Source organism: Camelus dromedarius, chromosome 17, assembly GCF_036321535.1.
Source record: "Camelus dromedarius isolate mCamDro1 chromosome 17, mCamDro1.pat, whole genome shotgun sequence".
Classification (NCBI taxonomy): Eukaryota; Metazoa; Chordata; class Mammalia; order Artiodactyla; family Camelidae; genus Camelus; species Camelus dromedarius.
The window spans coordinates 42,366,072-42,391,338 of record NC_087452.1 but is presented as its reverse complement, the minus strand read 5'-3'; the positions used below and the strand labels follow the sequence as shown (position 1 = coordinate 42,391,338).

The 25,267-nt window shown below is 38.4% G+C and overlaps 1 protein-coding gene across 20 annotated transcripts in view; it reads right to left on the bottom strand.

The window, feature by feature from the left end:
- LRRFIP2 (LRR binding FLII interacting protein 2) overlaps window positions 1–25,267 on the bottom strand; it is a 99,548-nt gene that overhangs the window by 4,853 nt on the left and 69,428 nt on the right. For 11 of the 20 annotated variants that reach the window (XM_031469910.2, XM_031469916.2, XM_031469913.2 and 8 more), the window contains 6 exons: window positions 21,839–22,009; window positions 13,800–13,892; window positions 11,403–11,495; window positions 5,582–5,683; window positions 5,171–5,303; window positions 3,626–3,675 (listed from right to left, as the gene is read on the bottom strand). In XM_031469910.2, coding sequence (XP_031325770.1) covers window positions 3,626–3,675; window positions 5,171–5,303; window positions 5,582–5,683; window positions 11,403–11,495; window positions 13,800–13,892; window positions 21,839–22,009 — 642 coding nt within the window. The remainder of the gene's footprint in view (window positions 1–3,625; window positions 3,676–5,170; window positions 5,304–5,581; window positions 5,684–11,402; window positions 11,496–13,799; window positions 13,893–21,838; window positions 22,010–25,267) is intronic. The other 9 variants (XM_031469920.2, XM_031469919.2, XM_031469923.2 and 6 more) reach the window with 2 other exon arrangements.

The window sequence follows — 25,267 nt, the reverse complement described above, 5'->3', positions numbered from 1 at the left end:
AACAGTCACTGCAGACGCCCTGAGTTGAGGTGAAGTTACACTGGGATGGGGTGGGCCCCTAATCCAGTATGACAATAAAAAGAATGCGATACAAAGAGACAGATGAGGACAGAGGAGAGACAGTGTGGAGACAGAGAGTGCTGTCTGCAAGCCAAGGGGCACAAAGGTGGCCAGCAAACCACTCGAAGCTAGAAGAGAAGCCTGCAACAGACTTCCGTCCACAGGCCTCGGGAGGAACCCACGCTGCTGACACGGGATCTCGGGCTCCTCACCTCCAGGCTGGGAGACAGTGCATTTCTGTTGGTCGATGCCACCCCATTGGTGGTCCTAGGACACTAATACAAGGTGAGCATCTGCACACCGTGCAGCTTATTCTATACCAATTATAACCTTAAAAAGGTGGTTTTTTTAAAAATTTACAAAATAAACTAAAAAATAAAATTAAAAGAGACTTTGGGTTGGGAAAAAAAGAAGGCCCAGTTGAAGATAGGAGTCCCATGTGTGGAAAACAGGATCAGGTGAACAGAAATGAACTGCAAGCTCAGGCCTCTGGTCCACTCCCAGTTCCCAGACTGCAGACAGCTGGCCTGTACCCTCAGAAAGAAGACCACAGGACCTCTCTCTCCAGAACTCTCTGACTAGCCTAAAAAGGAGACCAACATTCCCACATTGAGGGTTCCCAAGAAAACACCCAGCCACATCAGTCTTCACTGAAACTCAGACGAGCCTCACTCATATGCTCAGAGCTGCCAACCAGCACTAGAGTACTCCACATTTTAACTGAAGACCAAATAAATATACATAAGAGCATCTGGAAGGAAACAAACTACACAGACAGAAAAAAGAACACAAAGCGAACCAACCTGCCTATCAAATTCTCCAAGATAAGTGAAAATATCTGTATCCCTGAATTGACTGCAGAAATAGAAACTCAATAAAAATGAGAAGATAAAGTTGAGAGTATCTTTTAGAAAGCAGAGTCAAAGAGATGGGAAAACAGGAGAGAAACAATAAGAAACCCGAGGACTAATGCCCCGCTTTCCCCATCAGAAATCAAAGTCATGTTTCCCCAGATGCCTACAACTCTCATCATCAGAGATCAAGGAAGCACCACAACCAGAGCAAGTCTCCCCCTCCCCTACAAAGGGGGCCCGAGACCAAGCCTCCCCATGCTTCCTTCATCCTTCACTCCCGGCGATCAGAGGTGAGTCTGCATGCTCAGAGTCCCAGGTGGCTTCCCCAGCTGTCCTCCATCAACAGGTGTCAAGGGAAGGCCAGGCACTGGGACCAGGTCTGCCCTCCCCCACTGGAGAAAGGGTGAATTCTGCACAGCTGCTCCCCAGACAACTCTGCCCTTTCAACCACAACATCACTATCTGCCTTGGCTCATCCAGGACTAATTTCATTGTCCCCAACACCCCTGTCCACGTCCATCTCGAAATGCTCATTCTCGCTTTCCTGCACAAGCCCTACTCAGTCTTCATCTCCTAACCTCCCCCAGAGCCTGCATGTCTTCCACTGTGCCCTCTGCACTACCCTTCCGTCCTCAGCAGACCCCTGCATCCTCAGTCTCTTCTCTGAGCCCTCCCCTTACCTAGCAGAGACCACGCTCCCTGAGAGGCCTGCTCCCTGCAGCCGTCGGGAGTACTGGCTGTCCTTTTCTCCCACAGCCTCCTGCCGCCAGGCCTGACAATGGAACAGGTGTCCTCTTGCTTTCCTTGCTGTTACCAAACTGTTCTCCCACCATCCTCTCTAAAATTCACCGTTCCTAGTCACATCTCTTCAGATTATATATACTAGCGGCCCCCCCTCACTGCCATCATCCTACTCTTTCTTCACCATTTTACCTCCACATTCCCTCAAGGCTCTTCCTCTCTTAATTGTTGGCAAATCAAGATACATTTCAGTAGAGTATCTCTCTGACGACTGACCTCTCAGTTTCTGGAACAAGGATCTTGCCATCTGCCCCATCTCGCCCTCAGCAACTCACTCCCTTGGTCCTACTCTGCGTCTCATCATTGTTTAAGGGCGGCCCACCTAATTCAGTTCTGTGTCTCTTTTCTCTAACTGCTACTCTTGATCTTTCCAGCCCATTCTCTCTGGACCCAACTCTAAAAATCCTTCAGCCGCACTGGCACCTGGGATCCACTGTGCCTGATGTTTTCCTGGATGTTGCTCAGCCCTCCTTACCTTACCTACTCTACTATCCAGGTCCATCATCGCTCTCCTGCACACACCCTCACCTCCTCTGCCCTGCTACACTCACCTGGCAAACTCTTAACTCCATCCACCCCATGCCTACACCTGTGCAGCTAAATGTGACTGGAGAAACATACAATAAATGCATTCACACAGAACTCCGAACCACGTCACTGTGAAATTTCAGAACACTGGGGAGAAAAGAGACTATGATACAAACTTCTAGAGAAGGGAAAAATGGGTCATACTCATATAAAAACCAAAAATCAAAATGTCCTTGAAATTCTCAACAGCCATACAGGAAGCTAGAAGACAATGAAGCACTTTCTTGACTTAAAAAAGATGAAGGAAAATGACTACAACAAAGAATTCTATACCCAGTCAAACTGTTAGTCTCTTAAGAGGGTAAAATGAAGACATTCTCAGTCCTGCAAAGTTAAGAAAAATTTTTGGTCCACATACTCTTTTCTCATGTTCTCAGGAAGTACTGGGGGATGTCCCAAAGTAAGAGAATAAATAAAGGAGGAGGAAGGCCTGAGACACTGCGAAAAGGGAAACCAATCTGAACCACAGGCAAAGGAAATTCTAGATGATGATGAAAACTGGTCACATCTCTGTACTGAGGGAATGAGCCATTAAGTTCTGAAAGAGATGTGTCACATGCTCCAAGAACCAAAAAGATGGAACTGAGGGAATACTTCGTGCATCTGAAAACCACTAAGGGTGGATTTAAATCACTGTTGGAGAGCCTGCAGCAAGATTAGTAATCAATACGTAGGAAACCAAGCAATTGAAAAGAAAAACCACAACACTAACTTCAGGGGAAATAAAGAGTGTAAAGGAGATGAGAGGCCATCCTAGAAAGCTCCACGGCTCCCCTGTGAGTAGTGTTCACAGCGTCCTGACAGCGCAGACAGACTGGCACACTGCCCTTCTAGCAGAATGTGGGGATGGGAAGCGTACATGTGTTGGGGAGAGGGGATGAGCGACAGCTACATCCACGTCTTCCACAGAGGGGTGTCAGCACTGCTGCCTTAAACAGAACCATCGAGAAGCAACAGAAGCGTGTTATTCAGAAGCTCACAAGGGCAGTACACCCCAGAGCAATCAGCTAAAAGAACCAGGCAGGAATGGTCGGGGTGAAGGTGGAGGGGGCAGGCAGGGCAGGGAACGCCTGTCTTCATAACGAGCTGTGCTGAACTACCTGACTGCTTACACTTAGTGTCCTGTAATTTTTCTTTAAAGAATAGGAGACAACAAAGAGGTCAAATATGAATTACCTATTTATCCTTCAAATCTTACTTGAGTAGTGATGTTTGAAACAAGCACATTTCTTTCTAGTGTACATTTCACTTTGCTAACATTTTACCATATGATTGAGTCAGTTACAATGAACATTACCTTCCAATGAGAAGAATGCCCTTACCTGTGATAGGAGCTCTTCCTTTTCTCCAGCGAGTTTTCGTAGCCTTACATCTAAAACATGAAAAAGGCTGTAACTTGAATTTGTAATGATGTAGTATATAAACAATTAAAACTAATTCCCTCAAATTCACAAACAAGAACATTATCTGATAAACAGCTTACAGCTCTGAATGTCAAAAGACATGAAGGCTTTAATGGTGTAAAGGAAAACTACTTAATTGTTCAACACACATTTCCACATAACTGATATTTATCAGGGCACTAAACATAACATTGGCTCCCAAGAGCAGTGATTTTCCATTCAAAGACAAACTAAAGTACAAAGATCATCTCCTTGTTTCACAAATTTGCAAGTTTTACCAGTAGACAACTCAAATGCAAAGGGTACTCCCACAGGCTTAAGCCCTTAGCAGGAGAAAATAAAATGTGGAAGAGAAGATAGGGAGCTAAGAACTGGACTGAGAGGGGATGCTGGGGCAAAGAAAACAGAGCACAATGATGGAAGAAGCCAAGGCCCACGAAAGCCAGTGGGGCAGGGAAGGGGACCACCTCTAAGATGTGGGGCGCCTGGAGCTCATTTGAGGCTTGGTAGCAGGATCACTAGGGCTGGTTCCTGGCCTGTGGGGAGCGAGAGCTGCTTCTTCCGAACATGCATTAAAACAGACCCCTTGGGCAGAGGGGATACCCACAGATGAGTTTTTTAAAAAGCATCTGACACTTGGCCAGTGCTCCCCTCAACCAACCAAGGCCACAGCCAAATGTGTCAGCACTTCTGTATCGGGCGGGGGAAGCAATGAGCACCCTCTGCTTTGTCAAAGGCTCTACAATTACGTTTCTGGAACTCTGTACTTCAGAGAATGTGCTTTTAAAGAGTTTTTTTGGTTCCCCCTCCCTTACAGTACAGCCCATGCTAGGAAAATCTACACATATTTGAAAATATAAAAGTCCACTGAGGACACAATATCTACTTGGGCCATTCTTCTCCAGAACAGGACTCTCAGTGGAGGCAACAGATGGGCAGCTGTGTGATTTCTCAAAGGGTTAAATGTAAGAGGCTCAGACCTTAAGAAGCTCAGAAACCCTGCTCTGGAATAACACTCCTCTGATCTCTTCTCGGTCGTCTGTTTCTTGCCTTAACAAATGCAGTGGCAAAAAGCTACAGAATCCCGGGATAAGCAGCAGAACATAAAACCAGATGCTCCCGGAAGAAGAGACTTAACACGTACTTGGGACGGGTTTCCCGGGACGGATGTGCTGGATTATCTCTTTGCAGAAGGTTATATTTAAGTGAAAAAGCAACACATATACACACACAGTGCTTCCAACTGGGGCCTTACGGTTACACGTACTGCCTGACAGTGATCCAGATAATGGTTTCCCAGGGCCTGAAGACAGCTCACCAGACTTCTTCCCATTAGGGATTGAGAAAGGCTCAGACAGCCCTGCATTGTCTTTGTTTTCCAAGATAGGATGTGAGCAAGCTGGAAGCCCAAGAGGACAAGCCCAGCGCTAACTGAAGTCAGCACGCAGGCAGCCGGTGTCTTACCTAGGGGCCCCTCTCCTGCTGACTCCAAGACCTGAGCGGCTTCCTGAGACACAACAGTGATGGCTCCGACCACTGGTTCATGGTGGACATCGCCATTAGGAGTGCCGTCGGGGATGATGACTAAGCCATGTTTCTGGGAGGAAGGAAAAAACCCACCATCACAAAAGATGGCCCACACGGAAGCAGCATGCTCTGTGAGGTGACCCTGTGACAACATACGCTTGCCCCAGGTAAAACCTGGTCAGAACTAGTTAACAGAACATAGTTCTGCAGAGAAAGGACTTACACCTACCAAATCTCGACCGGAGAATGAACACTGTGGCTTGTATTCAAGCTAGGAAAGATGACAGGACGAAAGGAGGGAAGAACAAAGCAGTGAGGGGCTGGCGCTCCGGGCTGATGCCAACGTACCTCTCCCGTCTTCATCGCCTCCTTCAGGTCAGCCAGCTCCTCCCTGAGATTATCGCGCTCATTCCTAAGGCAGGCAATGTATTCTTTCTGTTTCTCTAGGGCCTGGTTTAGACAGGGTAGCAAGAGAAAGAATAGCACAGAAAAAGAGCAAGTGAAAGGGAGCAGAGAAGTACCAAATTCAAATTTTTAAAAAAGACAGGCATAAAGGACAGGGAAGTGTTAGCATTAAAAGCTTAGGAACAAGCAGTTAGATATGGGAGGAAATACAAAGTTACACGGATATACATCTCCAGACAGGAGTTTTAATAGAAACTGGTTAATTGTGCATAAATTTGGCAAAGCATGCTTATCACATCAGGCAAGAAAACAAATCTTTCTTTTCCAGTCAATGAAAAAAGCAAGAAAAGGAAGATGAAGACAGGAGTGATATTAAAAGTTTCCTTACTAACCTCCTAAGTATGTTTTTATTTGGTAGACCCCAAAACCCCACATTTCGTGTTAAACTAAACTAGTTTATTCAAGAATATACTTGATTTGTTAAAAAATAAAAATTGGTCCTGGAAGAAAACAATTATTACATATATAAGATGTTTTAAGTAAATACTGGCCACAGTAATTGTTCTCCAAGTAGTATGGTAAAATATTCCTCAAATACTGCTTAATTAAAAAATAGCTGATCTCCCTCCAAAATTCTCAAGGATCTGTTTTTGTTAATTTAATTAAATGCAACTACAGGTCATTTAGTTTTCTGATATATCTTCAAAATGTGAAAAACAAAACACTGACAAATACAGCCCATTTATGGGGAAGGAAGCCGACTATGGCTTTTGGAGGCAGGCTTTGGAGTCCTGGCACCTATGAACTCATCTATGTCTCAGTCTCCTCACTGAATACCAGAGGGGTATGACAGCACCCATCCCAAGGGGACAGGCGTAAAGGAGGACTCAGCGTAAGAGGGCAGGGAAGGCTCGGGGAAAGCCAGCCTGGCTTCCCTTTTAATTTTCCCCACCACTGCCTACATCCCACGACCGTCAGAGCTCAGGACAGCGGTGCAGAGGCAGGAAGACACGTCTGGTCAACGCTGACAAATTGTTACTCTATGTAATAAAACACCTCAGACTTCAAAATCCACCCAAGTTAAGCAGTCTCTGCAGGTATCTGACAGCTGGGCTATTTGAAAAATCTTTTCTCTGCATATTTGCTCATATATTTAAGGTTTCCTCCCAGCATTCCCAGTAATCCAAGAAGTTAAACTACAACAGGTAACTTTCCTCTTGGTTTATAGAGTTTAGAAGGGGCTAACTACCTAGTTACTGATTGCTGAATAGCTGGACATTTTTTAAAAATCATTATAATCCTATTTTGCAACCAAACAGGGAATAAGTAAAAAAGGGATGATAACAACTACCATCTGGGTAGCTGCAGCTGTTGTAGATACATATACTCTCTCTCTTATACAGTATATTTTTATATATAATTTCTCCTTTACATACCCTGTACTTGTCTTAGTCCATTTCACAGATTTGAAAACTGAGGCTCATAAAGACTGTGTTTTTTACCCAAAGCCACAATAAGTGGCAAAACCAGAAAATGAATCCAGTTCTTTTTGGTTCCAAAGCCCTTGCATACTTTCTATATTGTCATCCCAGGAAGGCCACAACTATGTTCCCTTCTTGTCATCCCAGGAAGGCCACAACTGTGTTCCCTTCTTGTCATTCCACTTTTGGAAAAGGAGTTCACAGGGCAAGGCCTACTCCTTACTTATCCAAACTGCACTGTGAATATCTAACTTCCTTTCAACAACTCACATTCATCCTGTGTGTCGAGAGTCTAACTGTAAATTAATAATTTGAGTTTCCAGCACCATAAGGCATTTACTCAAACACTTCGAGCTAATATTAACATTCCATTGCACTAATAACAAATGTAACCTTAGGACAGCAAAGCCCAAGCAGTACTCTCCCATCTGTTGACAGCCCCTTTAATCTCTGGCTATTCTGGTTACTGGTATCTGCGTGCATAGTTAGGCCGTGCATCACCACGCGTAACTGGGTCAGTGACCGCTGTCACGTCACAGCATGCTCTACAGAAACACCACCACTGGAGATAAAAGATCCCTTAGGAACAGACCAATGTGAAACTAGGAATTCTAGCAAATGCTAGTACGTGCCATTTGCTCCTCATCCCCGTCTTACGGCAGATTTTCTCTTTACTTTTAGACTTTTTAATTTCACCTTACCATAATTATGGATGGGAAAATAAAATACATCCTGCAAGTTCTCCCATTTTACCACAAAATTTGAAGGCTACTGAAATACCTTATAATTGGACCAAATGTATTCACACTGGATCTGAAATCCTCTGTATTACCTAACCATACAATCACTACCTTTGTGTTTGTATTCAGTAATTGCTCCTACGGAAGATTTTTTTTTAGGGTAAAAAGTACATGCTTGTGGAGACCGAAATAATTCTTTACCCCTGACCTAACCTCAAATTCTAGTGCCAAGAAGCGTGAAAGGCTGAACTTCTGGGCAACAGGTTAACTGTATGTATAATTACACACAGGCACAAATATCTTTAGTTAGAATGGGAGTGAGTCTTGTGCGAGGCTATAGGGATATACAAGTCCTTCACACATACTGGTTCTACACAGGGTGACTGGGTGCCTGCAGCTACACTGGTGCTGGAGGCGTGACCACTGGGATCAATGAAAGAAGAACCAAAGAAAATTGAACTTTAATATGAGAATAATGGCCATGTCCCTTCATGGAGTTACAAAATTTAAATCTTGATAATGAAGCTAGAGATAAGTGATGGATTAGGTAGTCACAGATCATATTTAAAGTGTGTCTTTTCACTCCTACATATAAAATAGAGAAGGGCCTACCAACAAGGACCACGGTAAAGCACAGGCAACTACACTCAGTATCTTGTAATAACCTATAATGGAAAAGAATCTGAAAAAGATTATATATATATAAAATTGTAAATTAATATATATATAATATTAATAAATATAAACTGAATCACTTTGCTGTACACCTGAAACTAACACAACATTGTAAATCAACTATATTTCAATTTTCCAAAAAAGTAATGTTGAAAAAAATTTTGTCTTTTAAAAGTCAAGGGAGGACCATCTCACACACATTAGGATGTCTACTATCAAAAAACAAAATAAACAAACAAAACCAAAAAAAGAAAAACCCAGAAAACAAATGTTGGTAAGGATGTAGAGAAACTGGAACTCTTGTTCCACTGTGCTGGTGGAAACGTAAAATGGTGCAGCTGCTACGGAACACAGTATGACTGTTCCTCTATTAAACACAGAATTACCATACAATGGAGCAACTCCACTGCTGGTTATATACCAAAAGAAATGAGCACAGGGTCACCAAGAGATTTGCAAACCTATATTCACAGCAGCATTACTTGTAATAGCAAAAAGGTAGAAGCAACCCAAGTGTCCATCAAGAGATGAATGGATAAATAAATGTAGTACATACAGACACTGGAACATCAGTCAGTCTCAGAAAAGAACTTTCTGATGTGCGCTACATGTCTGAATCCTGAGGATAAATGCTAAGTGAAATAAGCCAGTTAGAAAAAGACAAATACTGTACGATTCCACTTAATGAAGTACCCAGGGCAGTCAAATTCATAGAAACAGAGAGTGGGACGGTGGTTGCCAGGGGCTGTGGGAGAAGGAATTGGGGAGATGTTGTTTAATGGGTGCAGTTTCAGCTCGCAAGATGAAAAGAGTTCTGTGGATGATGGTGGTGACGGTAGCATAGCAATGTGAATGGACTTAATACCACCAAACTCTACACTTAAAAATGATTGAAACGGTCAGTTTTGTGTTATTTAGAACTTTACCACAATTTTTTAAAAAAAGATTTTTTTAAGTTGAAGGAAGGACAATCTATTGATGCATGAAACAACTCGGATATAACTTCAAGGTGTTGTATACTATACGATCTCATTTATACAACATTTTTTTTAAAAAATGTTAGTCACATTCTTAAGATGACAAAATTATAGAAACAGAACAGCTTAGTGGTTGCCAGCGCTTGGGACAGGGAAGAGGGGGAAGTAGATACGGCTACAGAAGGGAATAGGAGAGACCCCTAACGGTGATGACTATGTTCTGTAGCCTGACTATGTCAAGGTCAATATCCTATTTTACAAGATGTTACATTTTGGGAAAACTGGATAAAGGGCACACAAGATCTCTTGGTATTATTTCTTACAATTGCATGTGAATCTATAATGATCTGAAACATTTTTTAACAGTTCAATTTAAAAAAAAGCCAAAGGAATACATTATTATTTGCTACATAAAAAAAAATTCTTCATTTAATAATGCCAAGAAAATTTAAAAGTCAAGTAATTCATATTGTAACCATCAGCTCACCTTTTTGGTAGGAAAAATTTTTTGTTTTATTTTGAATAGCTATTTTATTGGACTGAGAGATTTGGGGGTTTTCTATGACTGGCCCAAAATAATTAGTTTAATATACTAAGATGATTATACAAAACAGAAATCAAGGACCTGCAGATCCGTAGTAAAGAAAATTATGTAAAGTTCTAAAAGAAGCCCGTTCCACACAGTGACCAGATTTCAGCCTAACCTTACAAATTACCTACTTTGTGCTGTACGTTTTTTCACATCTCATTTTAAATTCCTCAAGTAAAAATATAAATGAAATCAGTCATTCACAGTCACAATTCAAAACTCTTAACAAAGCTGTTAATTTATACCTCAGAAGGCTTCTCTAGTTTTAGATGGAATTTTAGAAAATAGGTATTTTAGTATCAGAAATTCTAAAAGGTAGTGTTTTTGTTTTGTTTTTTAACTTTCTGTCTACCACACTCTTAACCAAGTAATTTTGTTTCCCAAGTGTTTACTGAGAGGATGGGGTCCTGGAGGTGTGAAAAGACCTGGATACCAGGATGCCCTACCCAAGGAGGGTGTCAGGGCTTCACATCCAGGCATGTCTGTCACAGGTGCTCTCAGGGACTTGGGCCAGCTTTTCGTACCCCACCTAACCTCAAGCACAACAAGACTTCCTCACTGTGCCTTAGGCCAAGGGTTTCCATAGCCCCTCCCTGACAAGGTGAGCCTCTGCAGAAGAGAGCTCATGTGCCGTGAGGTGGAGGTAGCTGCCAGTCAAAGGGCCTCATGGGATGAACCGGCGGGAATTTTTTCAGCCTCTAGTGGACTTGGGATCTTCCTGAAGGGCTGAGCAGAAAGGCAGTAAAGGCTGTTTCCTTATCTAGGCCCCTGCTTTGGGGAGTTATGAGGATATAATTAGAGATGACGTCACAGTTTGGCTGCTGCGGCAAATCTTACATTCCTAACCACTTTCGTAATTAAAATGATTTTAATCTCTTCTTAGTTTATTCACCAAAGATTTATGGGATGCTAATAACTTGTCCTCCACTGCCACTCCCTATCCTCTTGCCTCTTATCCAAATTCTTGCAATGTAAGGATATCAAATTACCCACAGAGTTTGAATTAAATGCCTGTGGCTGTTTCTGTATAAGAATCCTAGGGAAAGAAAGAACAACTTCCTTAGAAAGTTCCTAACTGTGGGTTTCACAAGCCCAGATTCAGATGGAGAGAAGAGTTCTTAGCAACATAGGATCAGGTTTTCCCATGGAAGTTTCTTTCTATCTTCTGCTTATTCATATTTCACTCCATGTAAATGCTCAAAAATAATCATGAGGACAGGTTTTTAGGAATCTCTAAGTTAACTTATATTGGTCTATTCCTCATCAGTGAACTTTAGGACAAAGCCCAATTTCATCTCATACCCTAATGTTTTTATCTTTCCAAAGCAGTGTCTCTTGGAGGTCAAACACCTCTTTTGTCACGGTGTCTATTTTCTGCTGCATACGCTGATTCTCCTGCAGAGGAAGAGGGGAAGAGAAGTAATAAAAGAGCAGAAAGAAAGAAAAAGAGGATGGCATTAGCGGGAGGAAAACAGAACAAAAATAAATCTGATAAAGAAACTTAAAAGGAGAAAGTCTGTGATGAACAGCAAAAGCAAGAGTTGCTTTTTAAAAGGAAAGCTGACGCCCAGGGTCTTGGCGGCATGGCTCTCACTGGCTTGCTGCGATGGAAGTGAGTTGGGGGCGCGAGGAATAACTGTTCCCACCACAGCTATGTGGCAGCAAGCCAGCGAGGGCTCCTGTGTACATCCAGCTCCGTAAGTGCACTCCTCCTAGATAAATGCCTCTTCCCCAAACATGGAACAACCTACATTTCTAGGAGGGAAACTCAGACTTGCTTATGAACAAATGATCCTTATCACAGAAGATGAGCAGTAGTTTTGAACTCTATTTTTTTAAGTGGAACTAAAATAATACAAGAGAGATGTCTCTTAGCTTAATCACTTTGGATTTCTGTTAGCACAATCTATGACAGAACATCATAAATTACAAATGAACGGTCACGTTAGTTTTTAGAAAAACTAGACTTTTAGCATTTAACAGTTCTTAAACAGCTCCTCTGACTAGTCAGTGATGCTCAATTTATATCCTCTTATATTTAGTAGGTTTTCTTTTTTGCATTATTGGTAAATTATCATCTCTTCCTTTCCCTGTGACACACTCCTCATCTACTTCATCCTGCGGGTTTCAGTTCTAAAGGCCAAAAAGCATTATTTTGTCATATAGAAGATTTTTCACTTATAAATAAATGTGCATATTAACATTTAAAAGATGTTAATTCTAAAAGTAAAAAACACCTAAAACTAAGGTTTTTAAAGTTTGTATACCCATTACCCTGGGCTTTTAAATTAGAAACCATACTGACAAATTGAAAAAATTAAGCACTAAAATTCCTCTTAAATGCAATCATTGAAGACTAGAACATTTAACCAATTCTAATGTAAACTATTGAATTTGAGAAGCAGCTCCCAAAGCAGTTTTGTTATTCTTTTGAAATCATAAAGGGGAAAAGTATGTATCTTAATCAGAAAAAGAAGTAACAAGTGGCTGGCATAGTGACACACAGAATTACAAGAGGACAAAACGAGAGAAGGGTTCACATTATTATTAAATACCAGCAGGATACAGAGTCTGGATAATCTGCTTCTTGCCATATATGGAAAAACTAAGAACTAACTTCACATGTAATATGATATTTGCAAGGAATTATCTATGTTTGCATTTAGAATTCACAAATTCTACCTGCTTTCAGCAGACTATGTTCAACTCAATTATTCTCAAGAATGACGAAAAGTAACACAAATCTACAAATTAAAAAATCATCATTTCTGTTCCTCTATTAAATGATTTTTAAAGTCACTTACAGGAGGAGAGATTAAGTGAGGCAGGTTCATGGGGGAAGCGGAAAAAGAGGGAGGGAAAAGGGGTGGGGGTGGGGGCCCTGAACGACCAGGGATGTGGATGAGGTGAGCGTGGCAAATGAGGCATTTCTCGGGCTCCTTAACCTTCCTGATATCACCACAGGTCATCAGCACAAGTTAACAACAGACCTGCCTGATAACCACACTAAGACAGCAGGCTCCCTTCCCAACAACTTAACCCCATACTTATAAAAAACAACAACCTCAAGACGAAAACCACATCTAAAGAAAAGCAGAGATGCAAGCAAGGTAGTAGGCACAAAAGGATAAATCCTTGCAAAGATTTCTCGGTAGACCAACACTGCTTCCCATGGCACTCAGGGCTTCTCCACCAGTAGAGCCTCAGCGCTGACCAGCCGTCACCTGTTGACCACTACAGGCATATGGACAATGTCTTCTTTTCATTTAGCCATCTCAGAAACGTACCCACTTGAGTGAAGACCCAACTTCTTATTCCCTAAGAATCATGTCCCAAAATAAAGCATTCACTACATTCCAAAGAATAATGGTACTCTGTAATTTTTCTTTTCACCCATTTCATAAGGTATCTTTAGGAGAGAATGTGCTTAGGAATGAAAGACAACTACAAAACCTTCTGCTATTAAGAGGGGGAATGTTACAAGGGTCACAGTACTAATTTTTTTTTTTTGCACACAGTAGTAATTTTTTAAGCCTGCCTTCATGTTGCATGTCTGCACACTTTAGGATACAGTCAAATGTGAGGAGACAAGCAAGCTGTTTGTGGCATTTTAACTCCTTTCCTTCCCAACACACACGCCTTCAATCTATTCAATGTATTTTTTTCAAAATTAAGTACTCCCACATTTCGTGTACCTACCTCAATGAGCTCATCTCTTTGTCGGAGGCCTTCTTTAAGTTCATCCATCTTATGTTGTAGCACGCTACACATATGTTTCTGCCTTTCTAACTCCTGTTATTAAACAAATAATACGGTTAACTCAGATGACGGCACACAATAGCCTGGAACATCTATGATAAAACAACAGAGAAGCTAAGCGTGGACTCCAGAATCATACCTGCACTGCCAGTGCACTGGAACTTAGCTAATTCTGCATTCTACAAAAGGTCCAGAAATTCCTCAGTTTTCATCTCATAGGATTATATATTTAGAAAACCCAAACTATTCAATAGTATAATCACCATGAATGAAGAAATGACTTAGTAAAGTAACAGGTTATAAAATTAACATACAAAATTCAATCATCTTCACAGATCAAAACAGAATCTTGAGAGAAGATATAATAAACATAATATCAAAAATAAAATAAATACATACATGTAAACTTATAAGATAGACTCAAAATCTGTATGAGAAAAATGATATAAAATATTCTTGGAACACAGAGAAGTAGGACTGAACAAATGGAAAGGCCTATCATCTTCTTGGATAAAAAGACTTAACATCCTAAAAATGTCAGTTCTCCCCTATATTAATCTACACATGTAATGCAGTCCAAATAAAAATACCATCAGGCTTTTTTCTTATCGGAGCAAGACAAGCTGATTATAAAGTTTATTTGGAAGAAAAACATAAGAAAAAATAGCTAGGAAAAAACACGATGAAAAAGAAGAAAGCTAACCTTACTAGGTATTGAAACATATTATAAAGCCTATATAATTAAAACAGTGTTGTAATGGCTCATGAATACAGACCAATGGAGTCAATTAGAAAATCCAGAAATAGACCCAACTACATACACAAATATATTAAACAACAACAAAACAAAAAAAGCACCTCAAATCAATGAGAAAAGATAGACTTTTAAATTAGTGATGTTGGCATAACTGGATATCCACATGGAAGAAGAAAACTGGATGCACACTTCATACCACACACCAGGACAAGTACACAGAAAGAAGAGAGAGAGAGAGAGAGAAGGAAGAAAACAGTTACCAGAGAAAAGATGAGTGAGCTGTTGTAACCAACAAATGGGAAAACCATTACTAAAAAATGACTCAAAAATCTACCAACAGAAGGGGAATGCATAACAAGTTAGACTACACAAACTTTAAAACTTTTGAATGGTAAAAAAACACTGTAAGCAAAGTAAAAAAAAAAATGATTACAAAAAAGTTTTTAAATTTATATCAGAGAGAAAAAAGTTACCATCTTTCCATAGAGAGAGCCTCTAAAATTAGAAATAAAGAAAAAAAAAAAAAAGAATCCACAATTGTATAGAAAAATAGGCTACAGACATGGAAAGAAACAAATTGCTCTGAATATGAAAAGATGCCCAGATCAAGAGAAATGTAAATTAAAACCATATTTCTCACTAAAACACTAGTAAAAGTCCAAAAACTTGACAATATATTCAAGGGAAAGTAGTACGGAGAAGGAAACGGGCCTTCTCATACAATTTAGTGGGAATGCAAAATTGTTTAACTCCTACAAAGGAGAATTCATTATATCTAGCAGAATTACCAGAACTTCTGATCCAGCAAACCCACTTTTATGACCTCCACAGATATCAGCAAAATTAAAAAAAGACCTACACAGTACATTGTTTTTGTAGGGCTATTTTTAACAGCAAAAGAATGTAAACAACTCCAGTGTCCATTAATAGGGAACCGGTGGGATAAACTGCAGTACATCCACACAGAGGAACAACTATACAGTGATGAAAAAGAATGAGGAAGAGCTTGCTACCCTACAATCATAAGGTGATAAAATCAAGATGCAGAACAGTATTTATCATACGCTACCATTTTCTAAGAAAGGAGGAAAATAAATACATATATTTGTATATATTTTTGACAGGCAAAAAAGACTTTTTAAGATTAAAAAAAATAGAAGGATAAACCATTTAGTTAAAAAAAATTCCTTAAGGAAGGAGAAAACCGGGTGAAGAGAAAGACAAAAGATTTACTCCTTTAAATATATTTTCCTTATTGATTTGACTTCAGGTCAGTGTAAATAATTCACATAATTGTAAAACAAAAGTAAATTTAAGAGCAACTCATTGTGGAAGCAACCCAAGTGTCCATCGACAGATGAAAGGACAAACAAAATGTACATAAATACAGTGGAATATTATTTAGGAAGGAATTCTTGTCACAAGCTACAACATAGATGAACCTTGAGGACATTATGCTAAGTGAAATAAGCCAGTCACAAAAAGACAAATATTATATGATTCTACTTAACTGACGTACCTAGAGTGGTCAAACTCACAGAGTAGAATGTTGGTTGCCAGGAGACGGGAGGAGGAGGAAAAGGGGAGTTGTTTAACGGGTACAGAGTTTCAGCTTTGCAAGATGAAAAAGTTCTGGAGATGTGTTTATAAAAATAATTTTATAAAAATCTTAAAAGCAACTCCTAAATATTGAAAATAAAATGTAATGAATCTAACTATATATATATATATATCTATCTCCAGTTAGTAGCATAAGCACAGAGAAACTATTTCAAGTAACTTTAAAAACAATGGTTGGACTATACATAGCCTAGTGGCAAAATAACAACCAAACAGAAAAACAAAAAAACAAAAAAACTTTTAACTATTTTCAGTAATTATACCATTCGTGGTAATGTTGGCATTGCTATTCTGGGTATTGTGGGATAAAGCAATGAAAATAGAATGTAACATAATTACTACCATCCCTAGTGACTTTATGAACTGGGAATGGCAGTGTGGGAAAAAGGAGATACACATATATAAGACAGAAGAGCTTAAGTAAAAACCCTACATCCTGAATACGACCTACAACTATAAGCATAAACTCAAAACGTATTTTGACTTTAAAAACAAAAAAATACCCCATATACATATTCCCTGATACATTCACTAAAAAGGCCTATGAACAGTTACCACCTTGGGGGCAAGTGTACCCTTAGCACACACACTGCTCCACTAAAAGAGAACCAGAGCTCCCTGGACAAACAGCTGATTCCAGGTCTAAAGCAGGAAATGTACTGGATGAGCTGGCAACACTTTCTTATGCTAGAGAGCAAAGAAGCTATCACAACCCATGAGACTTATGTCAAAATTACTTGGGAATCAACCTGAAGTAGTTCACACTTGAAGGTGAGATGACTTGAAAATCAATATGAATAAAAGCTACAATAGATTGAAATGATCAAATGCTTGAATTCTTGCATTCATCACTATTTAAAAGTAATTATAATAGGGGGAGGGTATAGCTCAAGTGGCAGAGTGCAAGCTTAGCATGCACAGGGTTCAGGATTCAGTCCCCAGTACTGCCTCTATAAATAAACAACTAAACTTAACCCCCCCCATTTTTTTAAATAATAAAAAATAAATAATAATAATCGGTCACTGAGAGGATGCTAAACAGTCACTTTCTTATTCTGAAAATCTGTAAAACAAAGGAAAAGAATCAAGCTTTTATCGTGCCTTTCCTATATAGACTGTCTCATCTGAGTAATAAGAGACAAGGGGAAGTTCCTCTTTAAATGAGGATTTACACTAATAAATAAAGCACAGGAAAGTGAAAAGACAACTCATGCAATGGGAGAAAATTTTTGCCAACCATGTATCCAATAAGGAACTTGTATCTAGAATATACAAACTCTAGCAATGCAGTAACAAAAAAGACAATCCAATTTAAAAATGGGCAAAGTATCTGAACAGACATTTCTCTGAGGAAGATGGATAAATAGTCAGAAGGCATACCACAATATACTTGGAATCAGTAGTCATCAGGGAAATGCTAATCAAAAGCATACCTGCTAGGATGACTAGGGAAAACACTCAGATAATAACAAGTATTGGTGAAGATGTGGAGAAATCAGAACTTGCATACACCGCTAAAGGGAATGTAAAATGGTGCAGCCACTTTGGAAAAGGGTCTGGTTACTCCTCAAATGGTTAAACACAGAGTTGCCCTATGACCCAGCAATTCCACTCCTAGGTGTATATTTAAGAGAAAGAAAAACTTATGTTCACACAAAAACTTGTACACAAATGTTTATAGCAGCATTATTCATCACAGATAAAAAGTGGAAAAACATCAAATGTCCATCAATATACAAATGGATAAAAAAAAATGTGGCATACCTATACATTAGCCCATAAATAGGAGTGAAGTAGTGATACATGCTGCAACACAGAAGAACCCTGAAACTGTTAACTGAAGTGAAAGGAGTCAACCTTCAAAGACTACGTATTATACAATTCCACTGACGTGAAAGTCTAGAAAAGGGAAATCTACACAGACAGAAAGTAGATCAGTGGTTACTTATGGCTGAGGGGAGCGAGATATAGGGAGATGATAGCTAAAGGGTACAGGGTTTCTTGCTGATGTGGTGAAATAAATACTCCAAAACTGACTGTGGTGACAGTTGCATATGTCTATGAGCATACAAAAACCACTGAACTGTACACTTAAAAGGGAAGAATTATATGGTATGTGAATTATATCTCAATAGTGCTGTTTTAAAACAATAAAAGAAAGCAGTAATGATAAAATTAGAATATATCATTTTGTAATCCTTAATCAACTAACGCATCTAAGTCTCCAGCTACAAAGAAAGATGCCATATACCTGGGCTTCAGAAGGAAAAGAACCTATGAAGTGGACTAAAACCATATTTCATAAATCCTCTAAACTTAACTATTTATAGGAAATACAGAGAGAAAGGGAATATCTTAAAGACACCATGGTGATGAAATAGCAAAATCCCTAAGACTATCAGAAACCATTAAGACAAGCAATCCAGTTTCTTCAACACATAAATTGTAAGGGAGAAAAAGAGATGAAATCTAAATAAAAAGAGATTTATAAGACATGACTACTAATTCCAATGTATGGAACTTATATACATCCTGATTGTTTTTTTTTAAGTGCAAAAAAGAAGTCATTTACAACATTTGAGACAAATGAAATTTTAACAATGACAGGTTATGTAGTAAGAAGTTATTCTTAATTTTTCAGATGTGAAATAGTCTTGTGTTGTATTTTTAAAAAGAGAAAGTTCATACCATTTAGAGAGCCATACCTAAATTCATATTAAAATATGGGATATTTAGGACTTGTTTCAAATAATGTGAGTGGGGGAAGCACATGAAAATATGCTCAATATCACTAATTATCAGAGAAATGTATATCAAAACTACAATGAGGTATCACCTCATATCAGTCAGAATGGCCATCATTTTTAAGTCCACAAACAATAAATACTGGAGAGGGTGTGGAGAAAAGGGAACCTTCCTACACTACTGGTGGGAATGTAGATCGTTGCAGCCACTATGGAAGACAGTATGGAGATTCCTCAAAATACTAAAAATAAACTTACCATACGATCCAGCAATCCCACTCCTGGGCGTATGTCCTGAGAAAAATATAATTCAAAAAGGCACATGCACCCCAATATTTACAGCAGCACTATTTACAATAGCCCAGACATGGAAACAACTTAAATGTCCATCAGCAGATGACTGGATAAAGAAGATGTGGTATATATATACAGTGGAATACTACTCAGCCATAAAAAGAATGAAATAATGCCATTTGCAGCAACATGGATGGACCTGGAGATTGTCATTCTAAGTGAAGTAACCCAGAAAGAAAAAGAAAAATACTATATGATATCACTTTATATGTGGAATCTTAAAAAAAGACACAAATGAACTTATCTACAAAAGAGAAACCGACTCACAGACATAGAAAACAAACCTACAATTACCAGCAGGTAAAGAAGGCAGGAAGGGATAAATCAGGAGTTTGAAATTTGCACATCTTGGGGAGTGATGGAAGTGTTAGCTGTCTTGATTGTGGTGGTGGTTTCACAGATGTATACATCTATCAAAATTCATCAAATTGTATACCTGAAATATGTGTGGTTTACTGTGCAGGAATTATGCCACAATAGAAGTGTTAAAAAATAAGTCACTGTGTAATTGAATGGTCCTTCTCCACCCTCACCATTTGTATTATCTGTATTATAGTAATGAAACATGCCAGAGTACCTGACCTCTTTGTATGTCTCTGAACATGAACATTCTACTTGCATGAGGCAATATGTGCTTAGAAGAAGAGAGCTCAGGGTGAAGGCATATCAGAGAGAGACACTATCACAAAGCTTTCTGCATCTCATACCAGAAGCAGATTTCTAGGGTAAATTCTTTTCAGATACACACTTTCCCAATTCAGAAAGCACAAGATTTAAAAACTAAAGCAAATTGAAAAGTCACAACTGTATGTATACTAAGACATCTCTATATCTTAGAAAATGACAGGAGGGAGAAACAAAGTTGGTTAAAATAACTCACAGGGATTATTTTTATTTTAAAAATGTTCAAGGACATTTGAGAAGATGGAAAGGTAAGAACTCGTTTTAGTACTGACCGTTAAATACTTAGCATGAGATTTTCCTCTAATCTGTTAGAAGCAAAGAGCCAAAAATAAATATGAAAAATGTGTGGGAAGGCAAAAAAGGAGGCCAAGGAGTCTAGGAAAAGTATGATGGCTCAGAATATCCAAAGCTGGCCTATGAGATACAGAGGAAACCACTTATTGTCACCAAATCTTCAATGAGCCACTGTCATCAATATGAAAATGCAACAGAAGCCTCTTTTGTCACCTATCTAAAGTCTTCTTATCCTTTTAAAAAAATTATTATTGATAGACTTTATTTTGGAGCAGTTTTAAGTTTACAGCAAAACTGACCAGAAAGTACAGAGTTCCCATATACCCCTGCTCCCCACCGCAAACAGCCTTCTCCACTGTCCACATCCCGCACAGCAGTGGTAGGTTTGTTAGAGCCAATGAACCTACAGTGACTTTATCACCCAAAGTGCATCATTTATATTAGGGCTCACTCTCAGCACTGCACATCCTATGGGTGCTGATAAATGTACAATGGATCTACCAATATACTATGGTACAGGATAGTATTGCTGCCCTAAAAATCCCCTGCACTCTGCCTCTTCATCCCTCCTTCCCCCAAACCCTCTGCAAATACTACCTAACAATTCTTAAAGGTGACCAAACAGACTGGAATGAGCATTTTCAGACCTCAAGGAAAGAAATCCCTGCAGAGTCTACGATAATAATGCTGGTCCTTTAGATGTTATATTAACAGCTTTTCTCCCTTTGCTACGTACAAATTCAGATTGTTGTTGTTTCTAACAAGGCACATTTCCTAAGGTATTTTCTGGGGTTTTTATTTTTGCAGTGTAGTAGCAACTCATTTTCTGACAGTCACATCCATTTGTCCTCTGCTTGGACTGATTTCAATACTTTTAAAAAAAATCCAATAAGCTTTTAAGAGAACCAACTTGTTTTCCGCAGTTGTCAAAAGGCAAATCTGGACTTTCGGCAGTGGCTTTTATTTTCCATCTGCACATTTTAACAATACAGCTTACAAACCTCTAAAAAAAAAAAAAAAAAAAAAAAAAAAACCTGTCGATTTCTGAACCACGTCTCCACACTGCTTGTTTTTTTAAAAACTGGCTAAAGACTTCTCTCCAACCACTTAGAAAATGAGTTCTCTTGAAAAATAGGGGGAAAAAGAAAAGAAAAAATGAACCATTTCACTGAAAGTCTTTGGAGCTTTGTGGAGTTCCAGCCAGTTATAACAGGAAGAAGTGATTCACTGTAATTGTCCCAATTAAGAGATAGAAAATAAAGATAAAATTTGAGCTGTATTCTATTTTCAGAAACTAAAGGAGGTTGTAAGCTTCTCGTTAAGAAAATAAATTAAATCTTACAAAAATTTAAAAAGGAAAATATTTCAACACTTGACATCTTATGTTCTGTCAACTTCCTTGCTCCAGTTTTGATGGAAATATCATTCCATCAAATGATATTGCTATACTCTTCCATCAACCCCAGCTTTTTAAATGGCAGATTTTATTTTATGACCTAAGAGAAAGGTATGATATGAGCAATTACCTTTGATTTTTCTGCATTTTCTCTATAAAATTCGGCCATCTGTTCCTCCTGCTCTTCAATGACGTCCTTGAGGGTATCTACTTGGTATATCAAATTGTTCTTCTCATTGTCTAACTGTGCATTGGAAACCATGGCTTTCTTGTATTTTTCTTCCACTTCAGATAAAGACTCCTAAACGGAAATGAAAGTCATCAGCCTACTATCTAAAATATGTTCATTGTCTATATGCTGTGAACATAGCAGGAAACTACAGCACCAGCACACACACATGAAGATGCATTTTTGCAAAATACAAGCAGTTTGGGGAACTCCTTGTTTAGTAACATGCACATAACAGGAGGATGACAATAAGCCAATAGTGACATTGTAAGACCTTTATGGGCTCTCTGCTATCCACGAAAATAAAATCAAGCAGCAATGTAGCCTCTGAAAGATGAAAAGGTGTGCAGACAACATATAAGAGTTATAGTATAAAAATCATAAAATGAAGAAACATCAATGTTTCCAGAAATGTTACTCTTGTGGTTTTGAACAACAAGCTATTTGTTATTCTGAATGCAATGATATAACAGAATACAGCCTTTCTTTACACAAGTAAATTGCATACTCATTTGAATATCACCACTTCCTGGATGTGTGTTTTCAGTACTTTTCTGTTCTGCATAATAATGTTGATGTAAATATATACACACTTTTTCTAGCAATTATTCAAATATTAGTCATTTTAAAGCAAGCAGTACAAAAATGATTATTTTTAAAAAAGAGCTATCATTAAATGCCTAAAATTGTATATATTTCAAAGTTACCCACCTAAAATAGCTTACAGTCTGTTTTTTAATTAATATATTTATTCTGGTAGGTTACTACCTCCTAGTAACATTTTTAAAACTAAAAAGAAAAACACTTCACATAGAAAAACTCATTGCTTCTGGAAATAAATTCAAAAAATATTAATGGAAATGTTTAACAAATCAAGATCAGTGATATAGAACTGAGAGTCCAGAATCCTTACATGACCCACTGTTTTTGACAAGGGTTCCCAGACAACTCAGTGGGAAAAGAATAGTTTTTTCAATAAGTGGTATTGGGACAACTGAAATCCACACGCAAATGAAAGTCAGAATGGTACATCACACCATACACAAAAATTAACTCAAAATGGATCAGAGACCTAAATTAAAAGCTAAAACTATAAAACTCTTCCCAAAAAACAAAGGAGTAAATAAATCATCATGACTTTGGAGTAGGCAGTGGTTTCTCAGGTACAATACCAAACTATCAATGAAAGAAAAAACACACTTCATCAAAATTAAAAACTTTTATGCTACAAACAATACATTAAGAAAGTAAAAAGACAACCCACAGAACAGGAGAAAATATTTGTAAATCTTATATCTGATAAGGAACTTGTATCCAGAATATATAAATAACATAATTCAATAATAAAAAGACACATAATTCAATTTTTAAAAGGGCAAGGATTGAAAAGATACTCCTCCAAAGTAGGTACACAAGTGGTCAATAAGCATATAAAAACATGCTCAATATCATCAGTAATAGCGGGAAACATACATCAAAACCATAATGAGATACTACTTCAGACCTACTGGGATGGCTACGATCTATAATTAAAAAACCAGAAACAAGATAGTAAGTGTTGGTGAGGATATGGAAAAACTAGAAATCCTCATGCATTGCTGGTGAGAATGTAGAACAGTGCAGCTGCTTTGGAAAAGTTTGGCAGCTCCTCGAAATATTAAACAGAGTTACCACATGACCCAGCAATTCTATTCCTAGGTAATCTACCCAAGGGAAATGAAAAGATATGTCTATACAAAAAGCTGTATACAAATGTCCACAGCCGCATTATTCATAATGGCGCAAAAGTGGAAAAAATCCAAATGCCTATCGACTGACAAATGGATAAAATCTACACAGTGTAATATTACCCAGCCATTGTACACACACACACATACACTGATGTATGTTACAACATGGGATAAATCTTGAAAACATTATGTTAAATAAAAAATCAATTACAAAAGAGAACATAGACTAGCCAGGGTTAGGTGTGGGAGTGGAGGAGTGGGGAATGACTGCTGATTGGTATGGGGTTTCTTTTGGGGTAATGAAAATGTTGTAAAATTGGTGATGGTTGCACAATTCTGTGACTATGCACAAAACCACTGAATTGTACCCTTTAAATGGGTAAATTTTATGGTATCTGAATTATATCTCAATAATGGCACATTATACATACACTTATTAATTCTTCACAAACCAGGAATGTATTAACAGGTAACATTTATACTAAGATTGAGAACAAATATAACCAAAATAAGGAATATAAGCAAAGTTAATTGTATAATGGCTTACATATAGTAGTATCTTAATATAATGCAGAATTTAGAATGATTCTGATCCATCTTAGAGGCTAACAGGAAAAAAAAAAAAAAGGTCCTCCTCACAATTCAGTCCCATATAACACAGGACACAATTGCATGAAGCTAAGCCAGTTCAAGAAGTAGCTGCAAGAACACAATACATAACATAATAAAACTGACATAAAATGTATGGAATGTATTCTTCCTTTAAACAATAGACCACAGAAGACTATTTTAAATTTAAGTGTCAAGGTAGTTTTAGTGATTTTAATCTAACTCACATGATGATACTCATAAGGAATTAGTTACATTTAAATGCATCTGAGGCAGTGATTTTCAGTGTAGGTTCTGAACTAGCAGTAACAGCATTATCTGGGACCTAGGTAAAAACGCAAATTTTTAACAACCCCATCCTAGACCTACTGAATGAGAAAATCTGGGAGTAAGGTCCAGCAGTCTGTGTTTTAATGAGACCTTAGTGACTCTGGATGGAGAACAGAGTGTGGGAAAAGCACTTCAAAGGCAGACATGCTTAAGAATAATGCCCTAAGCACTGACCCAGCATCCTTTTTTAATAGGATATGGATACATCATACCACTGTGCTTCAACCACCAACCAGATAATTTTTTAAATGATTTTCCTTCCATTTAAAAGTCATTTCAAGGATAAGCATAATCTGAAGTCAAGTTCAATTATAACTGTGAATCAAGATAAGGGATCTTATCTGTTCAAAGTCTCAAATAACTTTAATTTGTTTTTTGTATACTACAAAGAATGCAATAAATGGTAGGCCTAAAAGGTAAGAGGAAAATGTTTAAAATCAAACAGGTAAGAATGCCTCTGAATTGCTTGCTTCCCTGATACATTATGTAACGTACAAGACTTTAAAATCAATGCATTTATTTAATGTACTGGATTTGTTCCCTTGATCCAAGATATCTCCAAAAGTCCTATCTCTAAAACTTGAAAAGGGGGATTAAATCCTGACAATTAGAGCAGGAAGACTAGAGGAGCCCATCATCACACCAACTCTGGAATTCTGAT